General features: G+C 39.5%; 1 protein-coding gene across 1 annotated transcript in view; it reads right to left on the reverse strand.

Moving 5' to 3' along the window:
* FAT1 (FAT atypical cadherin 1) overlaps positions 1-23887 on the reverse strand; it is a 163732-nt gene that overhangs the window by 47148 nt on the left and 92697 nt on the right. The window contains exons 4-7 of the mRNA XM_045018049.1: positions 19813-19874; positions 11660-11989; positions 10903-11113; positions 5195-5334 (exon numbers count right to left, since the gene is read on the reverse strand). Of these exons, the coding sequence (XP_044873984.1) occupies positions 5195-5334; positions 10903-11113; positions 11660-11989; positions 19813-19874 (743 nt within the window). The remainder of the gene's footprint in view (positions 1-5194; positions 5335-10902; positions 11114-11659; positions 11990-19812; positions 19875-23887) is intronic.

The following is a 23887-nucleotide window of genomic DNA, read 5'->3' on the forward strand; positions in this document are numbered from 1 at the left end:
TCTCAATCATTAAAGGTTATTATTTTGTCTCTATCTACTTCCATGATGGCAGTGTACAGTGTCTCTGGATGTGTAAAAAAATAAAATAAAAATGTATCTGGATCAAATTTTCAAAGCTATTTCAAATCAGTCTCTGCCTGGCACTGACAATTTTCACAAACAAGTTTTTCACATAGTATTTTCAGATCCTCATTTTTACACAAACAAAAATTGGATGCAAAAAATGTATAGGTGTAATTTTAGAGGCCACTCCAGAAAGCATAGGCTTCTGGGTAAGCACAATACAAACCACAATCTGTATGATACCATTTTAAAATGAAAACCAGAATACAATAAAAATAGCTATATAAAGCAGAAAGTACAGTATAGATTACATTCAAAAGAAAATATTATAAAATTGCTTTGATTACAATAAGGTAGTAGCTTGAAGGGAGAAGATGCAGATCGCAGGAGCATACCATAGAAATGCTTGATGCTAACAGATTGGAATGGGATCTCTAAAATAAAGCAATCTCAAACCACAGACTTTCAAATCATTTTACAGAGGTATATAAATGGCCTTATCACATAACTGATCTGTGCACACATTCTTCACTGACATCAGTGAGATCTGTGCATGCAGATCTAGGGAACAACAGAGTTGAAAGTAAGCCGGAATACAAGGATGAATACAAGGGCGACAGCTAAACTGTGATAGGAATATATTAAGATGGAACTTATAGAGAAAATACATGTCATTACCACAACAAGTAAAACTCCAAAATGAGAATATTCATCCACAAAAAAATTGTCTTCATCTTTTGAATACATTCACCCTTGTAAAATATAGTTTAAAAACAATTATTTTCTTTTTTGCATTTTTACTAGTTTACCCTCTTGTTTCCTTATGTAGTTTAAAGAAAAAAATCATCATCTTCTTACTAATAATTATATCTATCTACAGTTATATTCTTGCTCATGAATAGGCTGTTTTAAAAGTTAACGCTTGTGAGATAAAGTAACCTTATTCTACTAACAGATAAGTGTTTCTATTGTATCTATCTATTCTATTGTATCCTCCTTTCCCAAATTGACCCCAAAGAATAACATATGTATACATTTTACATAAAGCAAAATTCAATATTCTGCTTCTAGAAAAGCAACAAGTAAATTGCTGCAATTAGCCTTAAACTACCTTATCTATTACTTCTACTTACTGAAAAATGGATAGCAATACCAATGGCTACAAGTGGCTGAAGTAGTAGACAGTATTTTTCACAAAAATCAACTGAGTAGTTCATGCATTTGTTCTTATTTCCCATGCACAATCTTTCCCATTTAAGGCCAAAATAGTATAATCCAAAAGGATTAGTATTTTGAATACATTTGATTTTTTTCAATGCGATTGTCCCAGTCATCTCCACCACTGTCAAATATCATTACAGGAGGCCTGGAATGTGTTTATTCTCTTTGTGCATCATGCATTTAGCATTTAGCTGCATATGAAACTCTAACAGCTTCACGCCTACTGCCTGGATATTTTTCAAACAAGCAATTTAAAGTCATGAAAGAGTCAAATGTTCCACAGATGTTCATGGCTTACAGCCAGCCAAAACCTTATAGTTTAGAAGTCAGATACAATGAGTTGTTTTTACATAATGGGGCTGTATATTTTATTTGTTATTTTTCTATAGACAATAATATGATAAAGTCATTTCCTTTTGCAAGTAAAATTTAAGATTACTTTAGAAACAACTACTACTGTTAATCAAGGCTTGTTAAACTGCTCTTTGTATTCAAGTTCTTAGACAAAGTATTTTGTGTGTTAAAAGGTGTCCATGGAGGCTTATTACACTTAATATTTCTGAACACAATATTCAGATTTATAATTTATTTGTGCTTATCACAGTTAGCTTACTACTCATCAGTTCTTACAAAGATCCAGCATGATTTCAGCATTTGAACTATAATCATTGTTACTAAAGGTGTCAGGATTTAAGTGCAACTCTATTTTCACATTGGTAGTCCTAAATAACTCATTTTCAGGGAAAATAAATTAACATGTCTGTGAAATCAACTAAGAGAGAAGGTGGGTGAGGTAATATCTTTTATTGGATCAACTTCTGTTGGTGAAAGAGAAAAGCCTTTGAGCTACACAGGAGCTCTTTTTCAGTTAAATCAAATGTGAGGATGCATTCCTGAAACATACCCTCTCAACTCTAGTCCTGTGGATTTTCTTAAATAGATTGGTGCATTTGGGTTAGGCAGGGATTACGAGAGAGAGGAGGAAGATGAACGAGCTCTGAAAGGTGATATATCCAGAGTAAAGCCAATGAACATTCTGTTCACGCACCACCTGTTTTATAGTTTCTACTAACGGACACTCGTCAATCCATGTGCCACAGTCATATGAGAGTCTAACAGCACAGCCCATGCTTATCCCACCAACAGAGGAAAGAGAAAGATAATGAAATGGAAGACTGAGTTCTCCTGCAAAAGAAACCGCAACCTTTGCTTCTGCCAACTCTAGATAAGAAGGGAAAGGCCAGAGAGAGAGAAAAAAAGAAAACCACCGGAAGCAATCAGTGAATTTAGAGGAAAAAAAGAAGACAAGTTAATTACTTCCATTCCAATTTTCCTGGGGGAGATTGGAAAGTAAGTATTTACAAAGTTCACCTTGTTTTACAAAATGTAGAACAACAAGCTCATTTAATCACAATGAGTGGGAGTCTGTGTGCATCTAACGAAAACAACAAGGAGTCCAAGGAGTCCGGTGGCACCTTAAAGACTAACAGATTTATTTGGGCATAAGCTTTCATGATAAAAAACCCACTTCTTCAGATGAATGGAGTGAAAATTACAGATACAGGCATAAATATATATTGACACATGAAGAGAAGAGAGTTACCTTACAAGTGAACAGGAGTACTTGTGGCACTTTAGAGACTAACAAATTTATTTCAGCATAAGCTTTCGTGGGCTACAGCCCACTTCTTCGGATGCAACCAATGTTGAAGGCCAATTTAGTCAGGGTGGATGTTGTCCACTCCCAATAATTGATGAGGACGTGTCAATACTGAGAGGGAAAATTACTTTTGTAGTGAGCCAGCCACTCCAGCAATCATCAACAATCTACAACCTATCCTGGAAAACGATCCCCCATTCTCATAGGCCTTGGAAGGCAGGCCAATTCTTGCTTACAGACAGCCCCTCAAACTGAAGCAAATACTCACCAGCAACTACACACACCACAGAAACAGGAGCCAAACCCTATAACAAACCCCGTTGCCTTCTCTGTTCCCATATCTTCTCTAGCGACTCCATCACAGGACCCAACCACACCATCAGAGGCTCATTCACTTGCACATCTACTAATATGCCATCATGTGCCAGCAATGCCCCTCTATCATGTACACTGGCCAAACCGGACAGTCTCTACGTAAAAGGATAAATGAACACAAATCAGACATCAGGAATGGTAACATACAAAAGCCAGTAGGAGAACACTTCAATCTCCCTGGACACTCAGTAACAGATTTAAAAGTAGCCCTACTTCAACAAAAAAAACTTCAAAAACAGACTTCAAAGAGAAACTGCTGAGCTGCAATTCATTTGCAAACTTAACACCATCAATTTGGGCTTGAATAAGGACTGGGAGTGGCTGCCTTTCAGCGACCTTTCCATCTGCCTCTTCTTGAGCTGTGCCAAGAACAGCCCAGGATCTGGACCAAAGTTTGGTTGCACTTTCACTGATGGCAACAGCAGCAACTCTGACATTCTCCCTCTAGCATTTAGGGGCCTCTAAGCTTTGTGGGGGTCAGAGAGAGCAGTTATGCTCCTGACAAATTCCAACACTAAGGAAAAACATTTCTTAAACTTTTTCTCTCTTTTAAAAAGAAAGGGAAATGCAAAAGACATTTTTAATATATGAAGGCTGTGCTAACAAGTAAAAATAATGCTAAATTTCAACAGCAACTTTAGGTCTCTACACTGTACAAATGTAGTAAGTGCAGCTCCTGCTTTTTGATCAAATATTATATAGCTTAATATATTGCTGTTTGTGTCATAACACATATGCCATAAATGCATGCAGGAGTGTGCAATGCTGCAGGGAGGAAATGGTATTCAATCCTTCACTTTAGCTTTTCTTGACATTTATATTTTAACTATACATTACTTTAACCTATACGTCACATTAAAGAATTTTCCACATTTAATTGAAAATAAAAGATAAATAGCTATAAGTGATGCATACTTCATGCTCTAACTGAGGAGCTACTATAGATTACAGAGAATCATAGCATACTCTTCCAGTCCAATTCAGGGGTATTCCATGAATGGATCTACTCCCTTCAATGTGGAAGGGGGACTCAGACACCTCCATGGCATTGTCCACTGCAACGTGGAACTGGTGGAGTGCTCTGTGTGCATCCAGGTTCACACTAGGGGAGGAGACTTGGATGGGTTCTGGTGATGTACGTCATATCCTCTCTGGCCACAGGCTGCATTTTCTTCTCTATGTAACCTCCCCAAAGGCTGCCAAGCCAAGGAGAACTCCCTGCTAGTGAAGTTCCAAGCAAGCCAGAGCTGGTACAGAGACACATGGCCTCTCATGGGTCCTCCAGCCCTATACCCTTTTCCACAGGTGGCAAACCTCACCTCCCCTGAAAGGTGGTTTGAGGGAATCTCCACAATGGATATGTTAACTGAAATGTCATCATACAGAACTTGCTCGCATGGCTTTTAATGCAGGAGGGGGAAGAGATGGCTCATAATATGTTGCAGTTAGCTTTTTGTTGCGGAATAACAATGATATTGATTCTATACTGAAAGTTTTCCATCCACAGCTCTCAAAGTGATTGACAATGATTTATTTAATGCCTTGCTGAAACACTCATGGAGGTTGCTGATTTTTAAAAATTATTAATCCTTTTCTTGTAAGTGAATCACATATGTAAGGCTGAGCTCCTGTTTTTCATTTACTTTGATATTATAAGAATAATTTGAAAGTTGTTAATTCAAATTGTACTAATCTATTTACACATAACCTTTCCACTTCAAATGCCCAACACTAAGGCAGTATCAACATCATAATCCACTTCTTTTTCAGATGCAGTCCCTAATTTATACATACCATATGCATGGCCAGAAAAAGAAGGGCTACAAGTTCTTCATTCACAAGTTCTTCTAACAAACACTATTAGAAATCCATTACCTGAGTGCTGATAGAGCTGGTTCCATCTGTCGCCTCTACTGTCAGGTTGTAATTTGATTTCTGTTCTGCATCAAGAGGTCTAGCTACAATGATGGTTCCAGTGCCCTTGTCTACATCAAACCGGCTGTCATAGTTGCCACCTGGTTCAAGAAATTGAAAGAGACAGAAGTTCATAAAACACTGCAGTGGTGTACTTTCTCGTGTATGTACACTTTGCTGTCTTAGGACATTTAAGCTTGGGTATGAGTTAATCCTTCATATGGCTTTGGATAGAGCCTCTTTGCTGACTCATGGGGTGGCACTGATTGCATCCTGTGGGAAGATTCTCAACTCTCTATCTTTTGAGATCTTGATTTAAAGATTGGATGCCTTTCTAAAGATATGCTCCAGCTTCAACACAGACTACTGAGCTTGCTGCAGGAATTAATGTTTGAAATTATATGACCTGTGTTTTGCAGAAGGTCCTTTCTGGCTTTAAAATCTATGATGAATAGCAAGTCCTTCAAACCAAGAGGGCTGTCACTATTAGGGTCTTTGAGGTCAAGGTAGAGGAAGTAATACCAAAATATGGAAAAATTCAAGAAAAATCACAAAAAAACATAGCTCCTTGAAAGGCACTAAGCTCCTTTTCTGAAACAAATTTGTTTACTTCTAAAACTTCAAATTGACCTAAGAAATATAGTTCAATAACCATGCTGAAATGTAGCTCAGTAACCAACAGCCAATCACTTAAATGTTTAGTTGATCATAATAAATTTGTGATACTCTAAGCAGTTTGCCCTGACAACATACTAGCTATTAAGACCAAATGTTTTTAGCAGTGATAAATACTGGCCATTAACATCAATTGGTTTAGACTTTTAGATAAACTATTTAAAATGAAGAAATTAGTTTCTATTGCTGTCAACGTAATGTTAGTTGTGGCTAACCCATTTATCCTAATTACATTGTGCATATGTTTTTCTAATTATATATTTAGAAGCAGATTATTTAGACATAAGCGGAGTGATTTTTTAAAGATATTAAATGCATATATTAGGAAATCACTGCATTTCAACTATAAAGAGCCATGCATAGAAACGAGGGAGTGAAATATCAGGGATGGTAAAATTCTACTTAATCAAAATAAGAAAAATACTGAAATTAGTTCCATTTCCTGAAAACGTTTGCCTTCACAAGTTGCAGGACAGACAGATCAGATAAGGATAGACATCTGGAGCAGGGGTGGGCAAAATACGGCCCGTTTAACATTTCTGTCTGGCCCACCAGCTCTTTGGCTGCCCCCTCGTGATCTCTGGGCCATGACACAGCAGGATGCTGCCATGGCCCCACGCTGCTCCCAGAAGTGGCTGGCTGCTGCAGGCATGTCTCTGTGCGCCCCGGCACGCTTTCCCCGCCCCCAGCACCGTCCTCTCAGCTCCCATTGGCTGGAAACTGGTGCTTTCGGACAGCACGCGGAGACCTGCTACCTCCCTCCTCCCAAGAGGCGTCCAGAGACGTGCCAGCCACAGCCGCTTCCAGGATCAGCATGGGACTATGGCATGGAGGAAGCCGGCCTGAGCCCTGCTGTGCAGCCAGCTGGGAGCCACCTGTGGTAAACGCCTCCTGGCCAGAGCCCACACCCCACACTGTCTCCTGCACCCCAACACTCTGCACCAGCCCGAAGCTCCCTCCCAGACCCCGCACCCCCTTCATTAATATAGTAGAAATGTGTGGCCCGTGACAACTTTTCAAAATTTATGGAGAGGCCCCCCTGAAAAAATTATTGTCTACCCCTGGTGTGGATTCTGCCTTACTGATTGACAGATATTTAGTAACTATGAATGATAAGTGTATTGGTGACTTGGGAGTCTCACTACAGCCCAGCTCCTGTCCCAGAGGAAGTTTCCCTAGCATGAACACAGATATAAATTGAGCAATGTGAAACTCAGCAGTTTTGGTTTGAATGGGTTTTATATATAACATTTTGGTTTGGTTTTGGGCCAGAAGTCAAACTTCAAAAAGTGTGCCCATAAAATTATCTTTTACTGCTGGTGGGCGATACATTTTTTTTTTTAAATGACAGGGAGAATTTCATGTCTCAGTTTAGTCACACTCACTACTGTAAAACAGCAGGGTGAATGGATGAGAGCGTATCCAGTTGCACGTCTTCTGAAATCTAGACAATCTCAGCAGCAGACTTTTAGTTTCTGGCCTGGAAAGCCTACAAGTCTTGCAGCATTTTTACAAGGAAATCACAGATGCTTTGCCTAACATTACTATTCTATTAGTGCTGATATCTGTCAATCTCGTGAAGCAGCACCCAGTCCATCTGGCAAATTAAGGTGCAGACGCATCAATTTAGACCAAAATCCAAAACTAGAATTCTGATGTGGTGCTGTGTGTACTTACAGCTAACATAACAAAACGAAAAGTCACAAAAGCATCTAAGTAAACTTTCATTCTTGAAGAGTTAATAAGATATTCTAAAATTGTGTGTTTTATTTCAGATCTCATAATTGGCTAATAAATTATGTGATCTCAGCAGATACCTTCTGCTGTACAGTTCAGGTCACAAGCCATCTGAAAGATGTAAAAAACTTCACTAGCAAGTTTGTCTCCTGGCACAGCCAAAAAGAAAGAAAGCATGGAAAGCAAGCACAGAACATAAAAGAAAGTTGTCAATCAAATTATTTCATGCTACTAGAAACAGTAAAGAGGTACAGTAAGAATTTGTAAGAACAGCTGATAATTTGACAATGCGATGTAGCCACATAGCTATCAATCTATTCAAAATACTTTGTTATTAAGAAATAAATCTTACAATGCAAGCAACAAGTTACGGTCCCTGGACCCAGTTCTACCATCAATCCACACACAAAATCCCAGTAGGAGCTGTGCTTAAGGAACAATAGCAGGACAAGGTAACTTGTCTTCAGTATGTTCACAAAAAGGTTAAGCGTATAAATATGAACATTAAATGTTTAAGCTATGCAGCATGCCGAGAAGAAAAATCAGAAGAAAAATATTAGAATATTAACACACTATACACAGTACATAGTAGCTGAAACAAAGGAAACAAATGATAAAAGTGTCCAATAGCATAGTTTGGGCCCTACCAAATTCTGGGTCCATTTAGGGCAATTTCATGGTCACAGGATTTTTAAAATTGTAAATTTCATGATTTCAGCTATTTAAATCTAAAATTTCATGGTATTGTAACTGTGGGGTCCTGACCCAAAAAGGAGTTGAGGGGGGTCTCACAAGGTTATGGTGGGGGGGGGGGGTTGCGGTACTGCTACCCTTACTTCTGCACTGCTGCTGGTTACAGTGCTGCCTTCAGAGCTGAGCAGCTGCAAAGCAGCAGCTGCTGTCCAGGAGTCCAGCTCTGAAGGCAGAGCCACCACCAGGAGCAGTAAGGATGGCATGGTATGGTATTGACACCCTTACTTATATGCTGCTGCCTGCAGAGCTGGGCCCTCAGTCAGCAGCCGCCACTCTCCAGCTGCCCAGCTCTGAAGGCACCAGCGCAGATGTAAGGGTGGCATGGTACGGTATTGCCACCCTTATTTCTGCTCTGCTGCTGGTTGGGTGCTGCCTTCAGAGCTGGGCACCCGGCCAACAGCTACCACTCTCTGGACACCCAGCTCTGAAGTCAGTGCAGAAATAAGGGTGGTAACACCATGACCCCCCCTATAATAACCTTGTGACCCCCCTGCAACTCCCTTTTGGGCAGGACCCCAAATTTGATAAACACTGGTCTCCCCTGTGAAATCTGTATAGTATAGGGCAAAAGCACACAAAAGACCAGATTTCATGGTCCATGATACATTTTTCATGGCCGTGAATATGGTAGGGACACAAGTATAGCATGTTCCAAAACCGGGGGTCACAAGAGCCTGTTTCATTCAAATACTATTGGCTTTACTCCACTGAAAATACCTAATAAAAGTCACCCATAACCTCTTTCTTTCGTAGTCTAAGGTCTCTTCTATGGACTTATTTTTCTTGCTCTCTGTTAACCACTCCTGAAACCATCTCCCACTTAAGCCTCTATGACTCTTTCCTTTCATGGTTCCCTTCTGTCTGCCTGTGGTCAGCAGGAGATTTCTTTGCCCATCCAACCTGGCTTGGCTGACCCAGCTGGCACACTGATGGGAGCAGCCTCAAGTCTCTGCTTATATCCTACCCCTGCCCACCTCTTAACTTACCTATTCCCCTCCACTGTCCACCCACGTGCGCATGGGGATAGGAGTATTAGTCCCTTGTTTGTTCTCTCCCCTATGCAGTTACCAACAATGCAAACAGCCCTTAGAGGGATGCAAAGGAGCATCTATGCTCTCTCTCTCCCCTACATAGGTGTGTAGGGCAGAAGACTTTTATACTCCTCCCCTTTTTTTATTTTCATGCATTTGTTGAAATCTGATTGTAATCTTTGGACAGTGGCCTGTCTTTTTAAATTCTTTATAAAGTGCCACACAAGTGTATGGTTCAGTAGATGTTTAATAGTGACAACGACATCACAGCCACCACAAATCTCACTGGAACATGAAGCCAGCCTAAACTGAAACTAAATAGGACTATTCTTGAAATCCTTCCCTCACAACTCAAACATAGTCCAGCTCCATGCACACGGCTAAGATTTTCAAAGGCAAGTAAGGGAGTTAGGAACCCAACTTTACTGGTTTACATAGGCTCCCACTGACTTTACACCAAGTTTGGTGCCTCATCCCCGCAGATGCCTTTGAAAATCCTAGTCCAAGAATGTGTACGGATCAGATAGGTTGTGACATGACAAGCCATACTGCATCATGGGATATTTCCAGAAGCAGGTCCTGGCAATCTCTGATTTTGAAGTGGCAAAATAAGTTATTTGTAATATTGGTTTCATGTTGAATTCTCCCCACACTCTTTCTTTTTGGGGTATCCAGCAGATAACCCTGCAGTTGCTGGGTCCTGGGGAAGAACTGCAGCAGAGTGCTGGGAGGTGGAGTGTCCGTGGGGCCACGCAGGGCTGTTTGGGGAGGCTCAGGCTCTCCTGGCCTTTGACACCTGCCACCCATGGTGCTGGAACAATTTTTGTAGTGGGGGTGCAGAGAGCCATTGAATCAAACTGTAAACCCTGTATGTAATGGAAAACCAGGGGCTGTGGCAGCACCCCCCCGAACCCTTAGTTCCATCACCTATGGGCCCAATTCACTCTACCAGCACAGTGTCTGCCCCCAGTGGCAGAAATTCAACCCAAAATGGGGTATGAAGGGGTGCTTCAGTGGAACAAAATGCCTATTAGAAGCCGTTAGTTTGGCTCCAAGATTTGGCAGCACTTTAAAGCTTCCCTCTCCTGGATGAACCCAGGGCTGGATGTAATAAAGCAACGTGAACAACGTGAACTGCCTGCTCTCTCCCATAGGTGAATTTATCCTTGGGTGCAGCAACCCTCACTAGCACAGAGAAGAGCCATTTTTATTGCTTCCCCTCCCCCACCACAAACTTTAGGAGTAACTCAGTCCCACTAAGTTTATATACAAAATATTTGCAAGTCATTTTCAAAGCTGTCCTAACAGAATGTTGCAGCGTTGTATTTTGTGTTTACAGATAGAGAATTTCAACTCCTTATAAGGTTGTGAGCTAGGGTAGGACAAAAAGGCTGCAAGGAATAGTGCAAAATCTCAGCTAGCACAACATTCACCAATATATATTAATAATGAATAACTTTAAGGCCACCTTACCAGTAATGTCAAACCAGAGCGGTGTGCCAAGAGGTTCAACAGCTATTACACCAATCATGTGAGCTACTGGATCACTTTCCATGACCGTAAAGGAAAAAAATGTTTCCTCAAAAGAAATAGGGTCTGTGGGAGGTGTAGGTTTTGAAATCCATTCTATATGAAGCCGAGTAGTCGAGGACCTTTGTGGGCGACCGTTATCCACAGCCTTAATCTATGAAATACAAAAAAAGACAACTTTGTGCTAAAGCAATCATGTAATCTTTATATCACATTAATGAAAATATAACAAAAAAATCACTAGCAAACAGATCTGAAAAGTTTTGAATGCCTCTTGAAAGGTGCTATGTGCCCTCAAACACCTAGGAAGCCAGTCGGAGTTGAGGGCACTCAGCTCCTCACAGGTTTGTACCTTTGCTTATCATAAATTTCACATTCATTTCACTAGCTTCCTTGAAGAAAGTTAAAGTTCAATTGCTGTTTTCATTTCTGCAATATGTCGCCATCAACCTAGCTCTTGAAAAGAACAGTGCTGCTTGGATTCATGATCTCAATGCAAGTGACACAGTTGAATTCACAGTTAAAAAAAAACAAAAACAAAAACAAAACACAACTTCTGTTCCAGTATCAAGTATTTTCTGATGTTTGTTAAATTGCAAACACTGGAAACACTCATGCACCAGCTACTGAATAACAAGTGATGAAAGTACAGATAAAAGAGCACTTTAACAGATTAATGGCATATGAGATCTTGACTCACTGAAAGAATATCATATTCTCCTGCTCCAGAAAACTTCTTTGATGATACCACTCCAGTTTTCGGTTCAATAAAAAATTTGCCATGTTCATCGCCCTCTTCAATGCTGTAAGATATCTCGGCATTGGGGCCTTCATCTTTATCTGCAGCTATAACCCGATAAATAGGTTCTCTCTTGGCAGTCCTCTCACGTTCTGGTTTCTCACGCTCTGGAAGCCTGATTTTGTAGAACTTTTGTAAAAACTGAGGTTTATTGTCATTCTCATCTAAGACTTTCACAACCACCCGGGCAATAGTTGACTTTGCAGGAATACCATTGTCCGTAATGGTTACCTATATTTATAAGAAAAGATAATAAGGTTAGTCTTCAACTCAAGCATGGTCTTTTCAAGATTATGCTAATGCATTTTTTTATCCAATACCTTTCAAACACAAACCATAGAATAATTCCTCAACTATATTTACTCAAAGAACGCTGGCTAATGATATTCAATTAATATTTGAAAAGGACTCTATTTATTCAGCTTTTTGTCTTAACATTTTGACTCTTGAAGTGTGCCATGTAGGAGTTAATAGGCACACATTAAAGCAACTGCATTATTTTCCAGCATTCTAGCTGAAATACTAACTTCATGAATGTCAGCCACAGCGAACAAGTTTAACACGCTTTTTCAGTTAATGGCTTTATTGTAGTAACATTTTTATATATATTTTTAGCATAGTGTTTTCTTAAAGGTTTTATTTTGCAATTATTGTTTGATTTCCCTGTTCAAAAGATGCAATTTATAAGAAGCAAGTGCATAACTTTAAAAATTTGACAGGATTATACATTAAAAGATAACAACACTTTAAGACATAAAAGCACTACGCAGTTTGAATTAACATTGAAAAGATAGTATTAAAAAAAAAAATACTAAGCACAGAACACATATTTCCCGAATTTAAAGGAAATGGGAAATGAAACTCTACCCCTACTTTCCCAGCAACAGTCACAATTTTTATAAAGGCCACAAAAATAAGTGATCTTTCTCAACATTAATTCCAGGGCCGATCTGACATTATTGAGCATAGTGATGCATAAATAAATAATAAAAATGTTACGTTAATTTGAACTTATTTAGAAAGCAAAGAGGAAATCAATAGCTATGAAGTGGGAAAGAACCAAATGTATAGATGAATTTAACACATCTATAAGAGCAATTCCAACAAGAAGGTGTTCAATATGTATTTTCAATTACTTTAATATCTGTCGTAAAGAGGTAACAGATTTGAGTTTAATGCTCCTGACCCTGCAGCTCTCACTCACGTGAACAATTCCATTAATGTAACAGCTAGAGAGTCAGGCTCAATGTTTGTATGCTGTACGTACAGCCCTTCTACACAACAAATAAGGTGACAATGGGGGGAGAATTTAGCTGCTAGCATGATAAGCATTCTTAAAAAACAATACCTGTACAAAATAACAGCAGTAATTTAAGTCTCATAAGTATTCTGCAATTGCCCATCTGCCCCATGCCTTCCAGTTGATGTTGTGGATGTTTTCCAGACAAACAGAATGAAGATGTGTAGAATAATATTCATTAAAACAGATCTAATATTTGCTCCATTCATTCATTTTTCTCTCACTCTCTTTTTGTCCCTTAGTTTCTCTTTTCAGTTTCTCAGGTTTTCCTTTTTGTTTTTTGCCTTTTATTTCTCGTACAAAACATGTACAATAATATACAGTGTTTTCTGACCTAGAGAAGCAGTCGCTTCTTCCATGTTATCTGTTGTGTCCTCTACTGGTTTTCTTTCCTTTGCCTCTTTTTTTCCCCTTCTTGATTCTCTTTCCTTGCCCTTGTGTTCTATGTCGTTGTTTTACTTTATTTTCTTTGTTACAACATAGAAATACACAGGAATGCCTGAGGGTCACCAGTATGTAATCCTAGGAAACTGATAGTGGGGAGTATGCTCACCTTATCCGAATGGATACCTGCTTGATGGAAAAAAAACAAACAAAAACCCAAGGTCTCTGCCAGTAAGTTCTGGGGGAAATTTCTTCCCTACATCAGTTTAATTCTATATGGGATTTTATGGGGGAGAAGAAGTCTGTCAGTGAGAGAAACTTCTTCTGGTAGAGAGTTTCTGCAATATTGTTGAGAACTTGCTCTAGGGAAGATTGCTGCTTGCTATGGGATTATGGAGAATACTGGTGTGGGATTCAGTAAGGGGAGAACAAAAAGTTTTCCTCCAGGTCCTTTCACAAATTAGTTGGATGACCTCAGGAGTCTGAATATGAAAATGATGCAGGAGGCAAGGATATCATGAACATAAAACAAGATTGTGGGAGAGGGTAACATCAGAAATGGGAGCTGAGCCATTGACTTCACTGGGGATATGATTTCACCCTGACTGTCTACACATGAAGAGGGAAGGGTTGTTTGACTTCTGGGTAAGGATGGGATTGGAAATGTAGTATAATACAATTTGTAAGCATAAATAATAAATCTAAGCACTTATACATCTTCATTTTATCAGTGACAAATACATTAAACAATATAAATTACATGTACTCATCCTCATATCCAAATATATGGCAGCTTTCCTGCACTATTAAATACTACTTCTCTTAAAAAGGTGAATGGAGAAAACTGCACACAGGCTTCTAGAGTAAAACTAAAGTATGATGAAATCATGCTGGAAACAAGAGAACAGGCAATGCCAAGTTGTATAGAATAACAGATCTGCTTGCAAAAAAAATTAGCATTACCCTTGCCCAACAAAATAAGTTGCAAAACTGAAGAAAGTCAAATATGATCTGAAAACTATATCAGTTGTAGGTTTCTTACTAATAACTAAGTAAAACAATTGTTTAAATGTGAATTTTGATACAAAAGTATCACTTTTCGTGATAAGAAAGGTAAAACAGAAATCAAATAGTAAAGGGTAATGTGAAGACAGCCTAAATTAAATTAGCTATATTTAAAAGAAAAACACCATTTAATGCACACATATAAAATAGGGAAATGTTAGAAACAAACAGAATGGAGCACATTATTTATTACTATGCAAACAAGAGTGCAATCAAGGATCAATTTTAATAGCACACAAGGAATAAACCCACCAACCCATCTGGACTGTTCAACGCTCAATTAATTAGCCAGATGCACAGCATCTTATTATTGCCACCATTCTGTGAATTTCTGGGTTTCTTCCCAACCTATTTTCAAGGTTATCAGCATAAAATTAACAAATGGGGAAATGTCTAATTCACATTTTGGCTTTCATTATACTGTAATGGTTAATAATTTTCCCTTTGATACTTTGCAGACTCTAATTTAAAGCTTTATTGATTAGGTCACAATGGCCTAGAAAGGGAAAAGGAGAACTAAAGGAGAACGTATACCAATACCAGGAGATAACCAATAACCAAACCCAAAGAGGAATCAGTACTTTTATTATTATTGTTTGCATAGAGCACATTACAGTAAGTAATATTTATATAATGCTAGGTGAAGTCCTAATCTAAAAATCATGTCCTATTGCCTTGAAATTACTTCAGATCAAATTTGCTCAGTTTACAACAGGGGTCGGCAACCTTTCGGAAGTGGTGTGCCAGGTTTTCATTTATTCACTCTAATTTAAGGTTCCGCGTGCCAGTAATACATTTTAAGATTTTTAGAAGGTCTCTTTCTATAAGTCTATAATATATAACTAAACTATTGTTGTATGTAAAGTAAATAAGGTTTTTAAAATGTTTAAGAAGCTTCATTTAAAATTAAATTAAAATGCAGAGCCCCCTGGACTGGTGGTCAGGACCTGGGCAGTGTGAGTGCCACTGAAAATCAGCTTGTGTGCCGTCTTCGGCACCCGTGCCATAGGTTGCCTACCCCTGGTTTACAAGTTATTTGTTATTATCTTTTGTGTGTATTGTGGTAGCAACCAGAGGCCAAAAGGATCAGGGCCACATTGTGCTAAACACTGTTTACACAGATAATGGAAAGATGATCCCTGTTCCAAAGAGCTTACAATCTGTGTTGCGGGTCTTATCACAGATCATAGATGACTTTAAGGAACTCAAAAGCATGCAAAGAAGAGTGTACATGTAATCTTCTCAGAGATCCTTCCTGACCCACAAGCAACGGAAGACAGAAGGCAGAAGATTCTGGAAGTGAGCCGCTGGCGTGGTAAGTGGCATGGGATGGAAGCTTCTGATTTTGTGAAAGACTGGTCTACTTTCTGTGGGAGAGGGAGCTGTACAGTTGCAATGGTCTCCATTTCATAAGGGGGACAGGCTGGCTAGGGTAATGAGGAGGATGTTAAACTAAAAAGAAAAGTAATGAATGAAAAGACAGAGGATAGGAGGAGGCAGCACAAAATTGAACTGTTGAGAACAAAATTAATCAAATGAACCAAAGGACATGAGGAGAAGAAATTCTTTAGCTGTCAATACACCAATGCTAGCAGCCTGGGTAATAAACACGAGGTCTCACAATTCCTCATTTATTAGCATAAATTTTGATCCAGTTGGTAATACTGAAACCTGGTGGGATGATCTAGATGAATGGAATGTTAAAATCAATGGTTGTAATCTATTTAGGAAGGACTGAGTGGGCAAAAGGGGAGGGGAGTTGCACTCTATATCAAAAATGGCATTACTTGTTTCCAAGCCACTGGCAACTCGGAATGATCTCAAAAACTCATGAATCTTTGTCCTAATAGATAAAACACAAGATGGGTATTAGCTAGCGTCTGCTACCGATCACCATTTCACACTAGGGAACAGGATGACCTCCTCAAACACCTATCTATAACGTGGAGGGGGGGGTGTGGATTTTGTGATCATGGGAGGGATTCTGAGTGCAATATGTTGAAGGTCTCATGCTACCAGTACTAAAACATCCTTGGAATTTCTAAATATAATAGATGACCATTTCCTAACTCAATAAGTATTGCACCCAACATGGGGAATACTGTTAGACCTTGTCTTGACAAAGAGGAACTGATCACACAACTAAAAATTAATGGTAGCGTAGGTACAAGTGATCATGACTTGATCATATTTATAATATGCAAACCAAACAAAATCCAAACCAGTAATATATATGCTTGGTGCTTTACAATGTACAATTTCACAAAGTTGAAAGCAATTATGAATCCAACTCAGCTGGGGAGGAAGAATTTAATCAGAAAAGTGTGAATGATAACTGGGAATCGTTTAAAGAAACTTTACCAGATGCTCAACTAGCCACAACCTCACAATTGAGGAAGAAAGTCATGCAGGTTAAAATACCACCCGGTTTAGAAGGCAAGTGAAGGCAGCTATTAAATTTTTTTTTTAAATTACAATACGTAACAAATGGAAGAAAGGGGAAGTTCTATGGACTGTGTTATAGAGGAGGTCAGACTAGATGACCACAGTGGTCCCTTCTGGCCTTGAAATCTATGGACGCATAGGATGAGAAAAAAAAGATGCATACAACAAATATTGGTGAAAGTATGGAACTCTAATATTGACATGATTATAACCAGTGTAATAAGCAGTGGGCACAAACAGCAGCGGCCTGACCAATCCCAACTGTTTTGTAGGGATCACAGTATAAGTGGGTTTTAGGAAGTGATTTAACGGCGGATAATGCAATGGCTTTGCAGATTTACATGTACAAAGATGATTTTTCCAACTAAAACATCACGCTTGCAAATTCAGTCTGAGCTCTGTAAGTCAAGCTGGTATCTTCCTGTTCATTGTTACTAGTAAAATATTCTGCATCCTAAATTCTGCCCTATTGTTAGAGCTGTGTAATCCCGTTGTCTCCAAAGGTGATAAGAAAATCAAATTGATGGCAAAAATTGGCTCTTCAATTGGAATTGAAGGGCTAAATTCAACCCCCAGCTTCACGGATGTAGCCGTGGGTCAAGAAGGTGGTGTGCATAACCAGCACATTGTGAAGCCTGATTCAGTGAGGTCTCTTGTGCTGTAGGTAGCATGCAGGGGATCACAGATGATATCAAGGAATAAGTTCACTAGTATATTTAGTTTAGTTTATTTCTTGAATTTTTTTCATAGAATCCTTCTAGAGGCTTAGTGTCTTTCTAAATTTTGATTAAACCCAAGACTGATGATGCAGCCCTACTGTTAGTTTCCCTAGCTGACACTGCAGTCTCTTTTTATCGCCTTAGAGCTCAGGAACAAGTAAATGTCCACTGAAGTATTAGATATACTGTAAATATCACTGTGAATATCAGTGCCTTCACTGTGGATGTTGGAATCAGCACTGTGCCATGACAGAACTGAGAAAGCAAGTGGTATGGTAGCACTTAGTAATCCAAGAATTTAAACAAGAAGAGAAAATTTCAACCACCTTTTCCATTTACAAGTACAAAAGAACCAGAAGAAACTGAAATATACTGGATGGGATATTAAATATGACCCACAAAACAAAACCTGATCAAGAACAAAACCTGAGCAGACATAAGTTCCAGGCTGATGAAACTCTGGGATATCAATAAAGGTGATGATATAAGACAGTCAAAAGAAGGGCTCATCTAACACATCATATTCTGCAAGATTCATGAATTAACACACAGGATTGTACCACAAAGATGCCTATCTAACAGAACCCAGGATTTTACTGGGCTGATGAAGAAAACAGTGACCTATAATATGAAGGCCAATGGAACAGATACTATGATGTTACATGTGAATGAGCTCTCAAACCTAGTTTGGACAAGATTGTGGGTCAACGTATGTGTTTATGCTGAGGGTTTAGGTATGGAAAGTGCCTTCTTACTGCCCTGCACAGACTGCCTATATTGGGGGATACACTGAGAGGGGAGCAGGAAGCCAACTCCCCTTCCTGAGCAGGTAACGGAAGCTTTGACTCATTCACCTTACACGCAAACACACTGGTCACCACAGCCAGATTTTTTTATTTTTATTTTTCAGCAAAGGGTGAGCTCTGTACTTCTACCTGATGATAATTAACCCACCCCACTAATTAAAACAAAAAGCCACCGTCTGGTTGAGTGGTACAGTAATTCTTACCCAGGGGTTGCAAGAGATTTAATTGGTGTTTATAATGCTTATAAACTGTGTTAAGAAGTTCAAGTAACAGCACAGTTACTGATTGTTAACAAAAGGATTGTACTAGAAAAAGTAAAAAGACAAGTATGCTTTCATTGTATTTCTGGTTCAAAAGTATTTCATCTGCCCAGAAACTGTAGATCAACTCTTAAAATGGGAGCAGATGCACTACTTGGTAAATGACATTTAATAAAGTTGAATAAAGGACAGGGTCTACACTTTACAGAATGCATACAAATGTAAATTTGGCAGTTTCATGTCAGAGAAACTGCAACATGCACAGTAACAGCACAAAATATTGATCTAGTTGTATATTTGGGTTATATATAGCACAATCTTTTGAGTTTCTGTTCTAAATAATGTTTTCCAGAACAAATAGATGGTATTAGCTGAGCACTAAACTCCAGTTCATCCATTAAAAGCAGATGTAAGTAAGCAAAGGAAACGGGCAAGGGTTTCATAGCTAGATTATTGGACTCTGAATCCACAAGACATGCGTTTAATATTTTACCTATTAACTTACCAGACATATGTTCAAGTCAAAATGCAGGTTCCCAAGCAGAATTATCCTTAAGTTTTGAATGTGACAGATAATTGTGTTACAATAGGTGGAAAAATTCCATGTTATCCTTCTAACATGTCATCCATATATTCTAACATTAAAAGTCTGCATCCATCTTTTGGAGATATATAGTCACATTCAGCAAAAGGCAGCTATGAAACAACTATTCTCACATTTATAGACAGCAAAAAAAGAAAAGAAAACCAAAGTATTCCCATGGTAATGCCTCTGATCTCAGGCCATATTTGGAAGAACCACAACACCTCAGTTTCAGGGTAAAAATTAGCGCGCATGTTAGTTCTGTCTTACATATGTTCTAAAAATAACAATACTGACACACTATGTTACTATCAGGAGCTTAGTTCTGTGAATTGTTATTTGTTAAAAATAAGGTTTAATTTCTCTCTCTAATTCTGTTTCCAAAATTCATTATGCAGAGTATCTCATATGGTAAATATTATTCCTTGTAAATTAATGGGTTCTATGTTCTATGCAGTTGTTATATTTCAGAGATCTAAAAGAATCATTTACCTCCAGTATGTGTTCACTTTGCTGTTCTCGGTCTAGCTTTCTTGATGTGGTTATAATTAGCCCTGTAAATATAAAAGAGTAATTCATCAGTCCTTGCAGAAAAGTAATTGTGATAGAGATTGAATCAGTAATCAGTGATATGCCCAACCTGGACGTCTTCTTTGGTGGTCTCATACATGTCTGCAGAATTAAAGCTTTCATTTAAAAAAAAAGTTTCTAGTCTTTATAATTGTGAAGATATCCTTTAGAATGTGAACCAAAGTAGAGCTGTTCTAGTGTCTAGACAGCAGATCCAATTTTGTTCTCAGATACATCTGTACAGCTCCTATGAGCCAATGGGAATTGCATGTCTACATCTCACACACAAAGACATATGTGAACTGACCCCACTCATTGCAGGAGCGTATTCACTCGTAAGTCAATTGTAATGTCTGTCAATCATTTTAGCAGAAGCACACAGCTAGTCTAGGACTCTAGACTAGGCACTGATCCTCCCGTGTTAAATTAAAGCTGCTTCACCAGTGCAAAACAGCTTTAAAGTTAGTTTAGTTGGCCACCAGAGCGAAATCTATGGCGCAGTGCCAATAAGGAGGAGTTCACAGTAATCAAGAAAGGAGATGATGTGGAGCTGAATATTTTTAACTTTAGGGAAAAAAGAAAAGGGCGGATATTAGAGAAGTTATGGAGGAAGATGTAATAAGGATTGCACATGGCTTGGTATTGCAATAGGGAGAGAGGAGCCAAAGACAAACACCAGGTTATGTGAGCAAGTGATGGTGAGAATGGGGAAAGTGACAAGCATTTTGAATAAGATGTCGAGAAGAAAGTTTCGCTCAATAGTATCCAAAGCAGTGGAGAGGCCAAGGAGGAGGAGGATGGAATAGAGACACTAATATCTGACTAGGAAGAGGTCCTACCCAAATTAATCCTTCCTAGGTTCAGGCTAATGACATTAGTCAGTGAGACACATTCACATGAAAATGAAATAAAATAATACCATCACCACATCAGTGGCATAGCCAGGATGGGACATTTAAGAGAGCAGGAAATGATCGGGGAGGGATTGGGGCCCACTTCCCTACAACCACCTCCAACCAGCCTTGCAGGGTGTGATGGATGCTCTGGCCAGGGCTGCCCAGGGTGCCAGGTGCACACCCACCTCTGGGAGAAGGTGCGGCAATGGCCCCCAGCCCAGTCCCACGCTGGGCCTGGCTCCCCAAGCGGCAGGCCTACCTTTTTTGAGGATTCCTCTGCCTTCACGGGGTCACCTGAAGCTCGCCCTACTCCCAGTGGCAGATTAGCCACTGGACCAAAGGTGTATGGCCAGAGGCCCCAACCAATTGGGGGCCCCCAGAAAAATGGGTGCCCCACCATAAGCCCCCGCTCCCTATCAGGAATGTCAGGCGGGCGGAGCAGGAAAAGCCCCCCCACCCTGTCCCTGCTCCCTGGCAGAAGTACCGGGCAAGCGGAGGGAGCTGGGTAAGCCCCTGGCCGCTCTCCCTGGCTGGAGCACCAGGCAGACAGGCAGAGTGGGGCAAGCTGGGGCTGAAGCAGAGCCAGGGCTAGAGGGTGGGCCCGGATGCTAAGTGGGTGGGCCGTGGCCCACCCGTGACTACGCCCCTGCACCACACTGAGCTTCCATAGCACCTCTGATCTGAGGCTCGCTAAGCACTTTGCAATTATGGGTAAGTACTGTTATCCTGATTCCACATGGCAGAATTGAAGTATGGAGAAGTTAGTGACTTGCTCATGGTCTTGCAGTAAATCAGTGGCAGAACCCAGAATAGAATTCAGGTCTCCTAACTACCAGTTCCATGCTACCGCTTTTTTTATTATAAACACACCTTTCAAAACAAACACATCACAAACTTATCAACTAATGAAAACTGAATTGTTACACTGGAAAAAAAAATCTATTTTGTGTCACAGCCCTGATAGAAGTAGAGCTTGAAACTCAAAAAAATTTACATCAATAAGTTTCCAGTTTTACTTATAGAATTCTACTCTATTGGCATTTCTTTCTATCTGGCATAGCTAGCAAATACTCTGCCATAAAATAATTCTAGCCTACATACACCAACAAAATGGACAGTCACTTCTAAATAATATGAGTAACTCCTATACATGACAATAGCTGTCAACTATACAGACAACTATTATTCTTCAAGAAATGGGTAGCATAAATCACAATCCTTTCAATTATGGTCAAAACTGTCCTCAGTTTTCCACCAATTCCATTCTTCCATTGTAGTGAGTACTTTTTTCTATCTAACATTTTCTGACCATTCTTCCCATTTTGTTGTGAACACTGGCAAGCTTCAAACATTTCATATACTCAAAGACAAAGCATTTGCCAAGCCTCTTGGCTGAGGCTGACCATTCCATCCCTTTTCTTGTCACCTGCACGCTAGGGACCAGCTTGGAATTGTTAACTGGAAATGAACAAATGGGGGACCAGATGCTCACCTCCCCTTACGTAGGCAAAAGGAGCAAAAAAAATTAGACAGGACTTTGGGAAGCAGCACCTCTGCTGTATGTCCTGTTCTGGGGAGTCCATAAAGTGCTTCTGAGGAAACTTTACATATGCAGGGGGAAGGAACCACTCTATGAAGCATGAGTACCCTGAGACCCTGCAGATTTCTGACTGAAAATCTGAGATGGGATTAAAGCTGTAGCCTCCTTTCTGCAGCTATGACCACCCTCACAGAAAAAGGCAGGGCAGAACAGAGTGCCAGCTCAGCTGCTGAAGTGTCTTGCTACTAAGGGGCTGGGGAATGCGGCAGGGAGGAGCCCACTAAAGACCACAGTGAAGGGTAAAGTCATTCTAGGAGATCCATGTGCTTATGCTTTGTGTTGCCCTGTCGACCCTTAAGATTCTCAGACTCCACCAGGCTGGGAACCCCTCCCTTTCAACAGTAGCATGCAGACCTAACTCCATAAGGTGAACCCTGGGAGCAGCACTAGTGAATGCCAAATACTGCCTGGTAAAGCTTACATCATACTACAAATATACATTAACATAACACATCTTTACTGCAAATAAATGCCCCAAATTAGGAGTCCAAGGTCTAACCTAGTTCTGCACATTACCATTTGTGAAATGAATTTATCAGGTTAGACTTTTCTGTAATTAAAGTTGATTGATACACTTTGGAAACAAAGAAGTAGGCAATATACTTAAAATTAATATGCTTTGATGTTAAAAAATGGTTGTTAATACAATCTTTTGACTAAGTTTTATGATGTTGCGTGCCACGCAGTTCTGTTAAAACACTTCAGACTGTTAACGGAAGGGTTTAGTCTTCACCATATATATCCTGTACATTCAGCAGAAACTAGTGCCAACAAAGGAAATTTAACACCTCTGGATTTAGAATCTCTCTCTCACACACACACACACACACACACACACTTTGCATTTAACTCTTTACTGGTATCCATTTTCCTAAAGAAATAAGGTGTATTTAAACATTTATCCGATTATAGTTGCTATGCTGCAATTTAAATCAAACCCTTTACACACTATTAAACATTGAAAGATTCTGAATGTCTAGTGTTGTCCTGAATAGAGATGGGTGAAAAACTGATGTTTTAGTACACTGGAAATTCCAAAAAAAAAGATCAGTTCAAGTCAAACTGAATATAAAAATTGCAAAAATAAAAAAAAAAATCCAGCAAATTTAGGGTCCAACAAATCAAATGAAAAAATATTTTCTCCAGTGGAGGAAGAGAAGGCAGCAGTCACTTATAACTGTTATCACTGTGATTAGGTATTTACCTGGGATGTGGAAGACCTGGATTCCACTCCTCACTCTGCCTGATGAGGAGAAGGCATTTGACCTTGGGTCTCCCATGTTACAGGACAGTACCCTAGCCATGGTGCTACAGAATATACTGCTGTAGGTCCATCTCAGTCTGTCCTGTTGAAGCTATTCTACTGTGTATAAATAACTAAAGTCACTGGAGCATGGATTTGAACTATGAATGACAACTCACTGCCAGTAGCTATTGGGCCTGGGAATTAGAGTAAGAATGACTCTATAGCCTGGTGATTAGAGCATCCACCTAGGCTGTG

The sequence above is a fragment of the Mauremys mutica genome, chromosome 5 (genome assembly GCF_020497125.1).
Source record: "Mauremys mutica isolate MM-2020 ecotype Southern chromosome 5, ASM2049712v1, whole genome shotgun sequence".
In the NCBI taxonomy this organism is placed as follows: Eukaryota; Metazoa; Chordata; order Testudines; family Geoemydidae; genus Mauremys; species Mauremys mutica.